Source organism: Mercenaria mercenaria, unplaced genomic scaffold, assembly GCF_021730395.1.
Source record: "Mercenaria mercenaria strain notata unplaced genomic scaffold, MADL_Memer_1 contig_4652, whole genome shotgun sequence".
Classification (NCBI taxonomy): Eukaryota; Metazoa; Mollusca; class Bivalvia; order Venerida; family Veneridae; genus Mercenaria; species Mercenaria mercenaria.
The window spans coordinates 1-8228 of NW_026462896.1; the positions used below are offsets into that span (position 1 = coordinate 1).

The following is an 8228-nucleotide window of genomic DNA, read 5'->3' on the forward strand; positions in this document are numbered from 1 at the left end:
TTAACTCAGATATGGTTTAATACGAAAGCCAGATATCAAGTCTTGGACTTTGGCAAATTTGATCTCGTGGTCATGTTTTGAAGAATTGGAGTAATCTGGTTAATAGTTGTAAAAAGTCACACAATGACCATTTGCGTTAATGGGTCTTTTTTTCCTTAAATTCGACCAGCGGTTAAAAGGAGCGATGTCGATTTCTTTTTAATTTTTACCTCTAGAGGCCCCTGCGTGCAACCGAGCGGAAATGAGAAGAGGACAAAAGAAACATTCAAATTCATTAGCTTCTACCGCACTGTTTCATGGATATATCGTTTGGAGTAAAGTTTTGACGGATGAACGGACGATGAACGGGTACGCATACGGACGAACGGACGCCGAATGACGAGTGATCACGATAGCTGAGCTGAAACAATGTACATTGTTTGAATTTTCTACAATTGTAGGCATTGAAAGAAATCTATTCAGCTCTTAGTAAATTAGTAAAATACCAGGTATTTTGAGAGGGACGACTTTTTACATGACGGGTTGACATATATCAAATATCAGATAGAAGAAAGGTTTAATTGAAAAGGCTGCTATAATCATTGTTAAATGCAGTACTCCAAATTAAGCTAACCCATTTGTATAATTAAAAATAAGTTTAATAGAGTTCTTTACAACAAAAACAATAATACTAATATAAGTGACGATAATAATGGCAAAGAATACAACTAACTGTCGGAATATAAACTATATGTTTGATTAAATATTTCAGTACTGTATCTCAAACTGTCGTAGAAATATTTTTCTTTGAACACTTTCGGAAGTGACAAAAATTATTAGTTAGGTAATACAAATACGAATACTTCTGTCATCAACCAACCAAATATGTGTCAGATTTGAATTAAAGGCATGTGCGTACACCACTACATCTAACAGGTTAACCGGGCAACTGTAATAAAAAGCAGAATACACACGTTTAGGCAAAATATTAGTTATTTCGCGTAGTGTCAGTGTAAGGACAACGAACAAAGAAGGGAAAGTGTCAGAATAGGTTAATATTGAGATTTATGTATATCTGTAAGGCCACGGATAACGATGTGAACTGAGTTATTCCCCAGATTCGAGGTGTATACCCGACTGGTATAATATAATACTAAATTCCCGCTTCAAAGGTTTTACAACACCTACCTTCCCTCCCTCCAACCCGAACAAACACACACACACACATTTCCTGTCCGTATTTATTTTGTAGAAACTGACGAAACAGTCTTGTCGGATAACACTAGCATTATTTAAACAAATAATTGACATTTTCCTTACATTACTATCTACTCTACCAAAGATGTTCACTGCAATGATATTTAATTTGTGGTATTTTTGAGGAGGCATCTCGTTAAAGTTTTATCTTCAATTTGTTTACATGTCGTTTTTGTAATTTTTAACAGGATTATATGATAATTACTTTTATTTCACAGTTATGTAACATTAAATTGATGGTTTTGTTTTGGCTTTAGAAATAACATGAGTCATTTTACAACATAGTGATTTTGGCCATATCATATCTAAAGTATTTCCGGATACATTCTTAGGGAAAATATTCATATCAAAATGTTACACATTTCATTGTTTTTCAGATCTGATAAGCAATGCCATCGAAGAAGGTAAAGAAGTTTGCCAGCGAGCCAGTTGGCAACAAACATGTCAGCGAAGTAGGAGGTATTGGGGAAAAATTCGGCAAACAGTTAGAAGAAGAAGATTATGAATATGTAAGTATTCCTTTGCTGGTAATCGTTGCATTGTTTCATCTAAGTGTAGGCCAATCAGGATCAACATCCCTACTAAATTTTGGGATCGTAGTCATAATCATTGCAGGGTTATTAGGCATTTTATATTAGAGGTCATCTACATTTCAGGTCCAACATCCCTATTAGTTGAAGAGTTGTAGGCCCAATGCCGAGCATTTTTAAAGCGTTTTGTCTTTATAAGTTTATGTAAAACTTGAGACCTCCATCCAGGGCCTCGTTTAAAACCTGGAATAATTTGAACAAACTTGGTAGAGGACATCTAAGCAATGCTACATACCCCATATCAAAGGCCTAGGCCTTGTTTCAAAATACAATGAAGCGATGTGTTCATATGGCGTACCTTGAACCTTCATTGAAGTACTAGTATGTATTTCCATGAAAAGCGCAAATACCCCTATCCTTTCCCCCAACCCCACGTTATTTTTCATAACGTGTTAAAAGATGGATTGTCCAAAGACAAGGAAACAATGGGCAGAGCTAAACAAATTATAATTCAGAGAGGGGATTTGAGATAATTCAGCCTGCATGAGGCAACATCAGTTCATCAGGAACCTGGAATGTGTGGTCATAAGAATGAATGCGTAACCAAACCTCATTGCCATTTATTAATAAAACTATATGCTAAATATCCATCTTGATAGAAAGCAAAAGAGAAGAGAAGAGCTAGCCTTTATATTTATGCTCCACAAATAGGCATAAATGATAAACAATCATTGTTTGAAATGACAGTTATATCCGAAACACAAAGCAAATTAGAGAAACATATGTGTATAGAAAAATTAAAAAGAGATGACAAGAAAAAGAAAATGGCCAAAAAGGTGGGAAGTAGATGTAGGGCCGTAATTTGTGGAACTTAGACATATTTACATAAAAGGACACTAATAACATGCAGAAAAATGTCAAACTACTGATGAAAACAACAAAATTGGTCAAAATTCAAGACATTTATCTGTAAGAAATTGGAACCTAAAACCTAAAATGTAACAATTTTGCAGTTATCTGCCTGTAAAGAACTTGTTGCTGAAGAAAAGGCTTAGCACCACAACACTTGCATATTCATTTCGTGAAATGTAAGGCAAAAACCCACTTACCAGCCACAATACCTTCAGCACATATACTTTTGATTTAGATACAATGGACCGTTGGTTCAATGCATTGCAGCCAGAATAATTACAAGAATATTAACATTATGCATTAATTTTATATGTACCATACATATTAAACCAAACTTGAATACGAATGTATTCGTTTGCTAAAGATTTTGACAAACACACAGATACACAGAAACAGTTCGTATATAAAAACATTGAGCTGCATATATTTTCCTTCTGTGTATATGAGTTATGCAATATTCGTTTCCAGGCTAAAGATCTTCTTATAGAATTCATGCGTTTGGGAGAAACAGAGCGTAGATTCAAAAGATTTCTGGGGAAACTTCTTCCTCGAGCCAATACAAAACATATTCAAGATTGTTACGAGTCAGTGGCAGGTTGGTGCGACAATTATCCGAAAGAGAAATACCTATTGCTGTACCCAAAGCATGAGTCTGAGGAATAGTAGGTACTTTTTGAAATTTATCAGAGAATTAATTAGGCGTAGTGGAAAGTTTGGTTTGTAAAGATTTTCCGTCTGTCACGTTTTTATCATCATCTGATATCCCTCTTAAACCATGAGTTTAAACATTAATTTTCCAGATTTATTGAAAGTTAAGACAAAATGTTTCTCAAAATATATCTCTTTCCTACTGTTTAGATTGCTAATCGTGCTGATAAGGAGGGTAGGGACGACAAGTATGAACTGATATTTCTTTTTCAATTATTTCAGACACAAGTGAGCACCTGTTTCTCTTGCATCGGATGGGTGGCTTCCTAATATGCAAGACTTCCACACCTGTGTGACACATTAGTTCTATCAACAGTAGCCTTGTCTTGCCAGAGGATCTGTAAATAGTGTTTAAACAAATACATGACAATACATTAATTATCTCAAAATTTTGCAAAATATTGTTTTTCTTGTCATCAGTGTGTGATTTATCTTCATAGTACTCTAACGCTGGATGATATCCTTAGATGCATTTGACTTTTAGCAGGATCCTAGAAATATATGTCAATTATAGAAAAACTTGTCTCGTTTTGCTGTCATAACGTTCCTTTAAATTTTATTGATTAGTCAATATTTACTGACCTAGGTTTGTGACATCATGTAAATAAATTCATTTATTTTTTACTGTGTTCCATAATATCCTTAATACTGATAAACAGTTATTTTTAAAAAAGAATGTTCTTTTTATTCATAGTATTACTTGAAAGTTCTGGAACATTCCCTGATTCTTTATACTGAGAAATATGTGTTATAATATTAGAACATAGAAAATAGAATTTATAGATATTGATGATACTTTCCTGTATTTCGTAATAACAAAATATTTGAAGGATATTTGAAAGATTTACTAAAATTTGTGGATTTAGAAAGTTATCTTTGTAGAGAGGAATTATAATCACTTTTGGATATACTAAAGTTACTTTTGAACTGTGTAAAACATTGTGGAGGACAGACTTTGGAAAATTTTACATAAAAGATTGGATTTTACGGCTCTGTGACGTTTTTGAAGGTATTTCTATTTTTTCTTAAATTCATAAATGACAGTTTGTTATTGTTAATAGTTGCTGGTTGGTCTTTCTGTTGCTTTTATTTACTGTAACAAGAAATTGTTACCCTCTGACGTTATACTATACTTAGGCATTTTACGCAAAAACATTTTGAAAATGTATGTCTGTAGCAGATGTAGCTTTTTCTGCAAAATTATTTCACATCCAATAATTAGTCTGTTGATATAATGCAAGATCCCGTTTCTATGATAGCTATGGTGATATAAACATCACTTTTATAGCATCCGATTTAAACTCTAAAGAATTATACAGAAAGACGTGTAATTTTAAAACAATTATAATATCCTTATTCATAAAGTATACAATTCTACATAGAATGGTATGTTATTGACACAATGAAACGATGCATTGAAATAAGTCGGGTTACAAAATAAAAAGTAATCGTATGTCCTTTTCTCGTTATGATAGAGCTATTGTAGTCAGTGATTGTCCGTCGTCCGTCCACATTTTCATTTGAACAACACTTAAATACCAAGCTGATTTCAATGAAACTTCGTAAGGATGTTCCTTGGATAGTGTTCTTTAAAAATTGTTAAAGAATTTGAATTCTTGTCAGACCTCTTATTGTCATGGTAACCGGAAAGAAAAATTTTCAAATTAGTTTTGTCTAAACCCACAGATCCTGGAGCTTTGATATCTTGTATGTAACATCATCTAGGGTTCCTCTACCAAGGTTGCTAAAATTGTTTATGAGGGTCATATATGGCCCTGCCCTAGGGGACGCATGGTTTATATAGAAATACATAACCTTCAAAATATTCTTGTCCTAAACCACAGGTCTCTGGGCTCTGATATTTGGTATGCAGCATCATCGAGTAGTCCTCTACCAGGCTTATTAAAATTACTTTTCTAGGATCTATAATGGCTCGCCCACTGGGTCACATAGTTTATATAGACGTATTAAGAGAAAACTTTGAAAAACGATTTTGTGCAAACAAAATCACACGGCATAGGGCTTTGATATTTGGTAAATAGCATTGTATAGTAGTCCTTTGCAGAATTTGTTCCAATCATCTTCCTTGGGTTAACAATAGCTCCACCCAAAAGGCACATGGTTTACACAGACTTGCATAGGAAACATTTCAAAAATCTTTCAAAAATCTTACCTCAAACTGCCAGGTCCTCTACCAAGTTTGTTAACCTTAGCCCATGGGGTCAAAATAACAATGTCTCAGGTAGTCAAAAGATTTGAATAAGAAGAAAAAATTGTCTAATACTGTAGTAAATATTTGATGTTCATCATGGGCAACGATCAGAATTCACCTTGAATTAAATGGCCATGACCTTCTGACCTGCTGTCCTGCTTTTGAACTTAAGTAATGAAGTTTTTGTTAATATAATATGCATCTTTACAGTTCTTAAAATACAATTTGACTAAATATAATTGTCTGCATTCATGTATCAGAGTTCTTTTTAGTATGGACGTTTCGTCCCTGCTCTGCAACAAGCATAATTTCAACAGCATTGAAAAAAAAACGGTTGCATATAATCGTGAACTTTCACCATTTCTATGACGCAGTTATTACTGGAATAGTACAGAATTTCGGATATTCCATTAGTATTGCCTACTGGTATCTATAAAATTACTATTAAGTCCCTGGGGTTTAAAGTAACCCACATCCATGAACCGGCTCAGTCGAACCGTGCCTGCAACATTTTTATTTGTGTCGTGTTGTGCTATCTGTGGAGTTTTCATTTGCTGGTGTCTTTTTATGTTATTTACGTGTTGTGTGGATATCTATCATATATTCTTAAAACATTATCTTTTTGAATACATGAATAATCATCATAAAAGAAAATGCTTAATGCAGTGTTCGTTTTTCACTTCACAGGGTGTATTACTATATGGACACTAACTTTTAAGAAATGCAACCTTTAAATCGCTTAATACAATAATAATTTGAGAAACAAAGGATTTTCATTGATACACATGTATCTATCGCCATCTATTTTGTACAAAACACAATCTTATACCATAAGGTTATGATGACCTGTACAGATATAATCACTAATTTGTAACGCATTTATCTCTGTTCTAAATATACAATGTAAAACATGTCTAAGATGATTATCTTTTTTTTTTTCAAAATATCGTTACTTCTAAATACATATGTTATTATTTTTTGTAAGAATGAGAATCAACATAATTAAAACGTATTCAAAACTGATATTTGACAAAAATGTAATTATTTACTGTGGGATTTCATGTTAAATAATACAAACTTACAATATAACCTGCTCGAGAATACCGATCACCTGTCTGTGGACTGTAGTTCTTAATATATCAAGAAATGATATATTATTTAAATTATTTTTATGCTTACGAACAAGGCTTATGTAATGCTAGTAAGAAAATGCTGGTGGCATGAAATCTCTGTAATTAATAGCACACTTATCTGACATTGCTTCCAAAGATATTTAGTAATTTTACGCATGCAAAGACTAGTATAAATGCTATTTCATATTATCTAAAGGATTGCCCTTTTTAGAAAATTTCGTAATAATATGTTAATCGGTAGGCGGGTAGACTATCAAAACGTAAACAAATACACCTATCATTTCCTATTTCTATTCATTCTGAACGATTTTAAAGTGGTTAAAGTGGCTGTTATAATCTACCAAAAGACATCTTAGTTTGAACGCGTATTATATAGCAACAATGTCCCTTTGCAGAATTCCCCAGTATAAAATATATTTTCTCTTTCATTTAACATTTAATAATTTACCCGTTTGCACAACGTGATTTATGCGAACTAGTATCGCACTGGATACAAGAAAGATGTCATACAAAGAATTACATTAATAAAGTTGTGTCAATAATGAAAGTAGCAGCACATATATATATTTCTCGTGCTACTGATTAAGCGATCCAGTGGTAACGCTGTCTTACATTGAAACCAGAAGTTGTGCTCTTCAAACTAAAATAGCAAAACTTGCAATTACGGTACCATATAAGGGTGTTTACACACGTCACGGTAAAGAATCAGGGAAGCTTCTGTATTTGGAACGCCTTCTGTATCTTTTACTATCCTTCCACCAAAAATACTACCAGTCTTCGGGATGAGCCGCCTATATGGACTACAAGTGGCGACTATAAATAGACTTACATGCAAACACGTTCATTTGTTTGAGAGGCTGGCCGTCGTAACTTTCGTGTAGCTGATACTGAGGATAGTGTTTTTACCAGTTGTCATAGAGTACTCTTCTCGTTATTCTGCTTTTGTTTACATATTTTGTACTGCTGCAAATTTGTTGTTTCTTTTTTGTTGTTTAGGAGAAGCGATGCGGGTAATGGTAATTATATTAAGTGTGAATACTTATATATTTAACTATAGACATCATTATGAGTAGAACAAGAAATCGAAAACACTTTTTACATTCAAAATTATTTGCAGAAGATTTATTATACCGCGTAATCAAACACCACTCATTTTACTCGGTTTGGGAGAGAAAGGCAAATTATTATAACGTTTTATAGAGCAACGCTTTAAATAAAGTCGACATCACCTTTTAAACGGTTTTTCATCCGAAAAGTCATACGTTTATAATTTAGAATCCTGGTCTATTTATTTATCACTTACATTTGACTTTCAAGGATATTTAGTTTGTTTCACCATCGGTGGAGTCAGAGACCTCCACGGTCGAGTGTCAAAAGTCACCGATTCCAAAGCTTCTATTTCTCGTCTGTGTAAGTTGGAAACCACGTTTTGGATGTAGGACTCTTTTATAGGAGGACGCTTTTCATCTGGTTTAATGCTAATTCTTTACGCAGATT

General features: G+C 33.4%; 1 protein-coding gene across 2 annotated transcripts; it reads left to right on the plus strand.

Annotated features, from left to right (window-relative positions):
• The first annotated feature begins 328 nt into the window (after window positions 1–328).
• LOC128554022 (barrier-to-autointegration factor-like) lies at window positions 329–6161 on the plus strand. Of its 2 annotated transcripts, XR_008369502.1 has the most exons (4): window positions 329–348; window positions 1614–1745; window positions 3147–3340; window positions 3609–6161. XR_008369502.1 is itself a non-coding variant. In XM_053535233.1 (3 exons), coding segments are annotated over exons 1-3 (315 nt in total). In that variant the 5' UTR covers window positions 1614–1625; the 3' UTR covers window positions 3610–6161. The 2 variants fall into 2 exon arrangements, 1 of the variants encoding a protein (XP_053391208.1); XM_053535233.1 differs by lacking the exon at window positions 329–348.
• Window positions 6162–8228: the final 2067 nt, after the last annotated feature.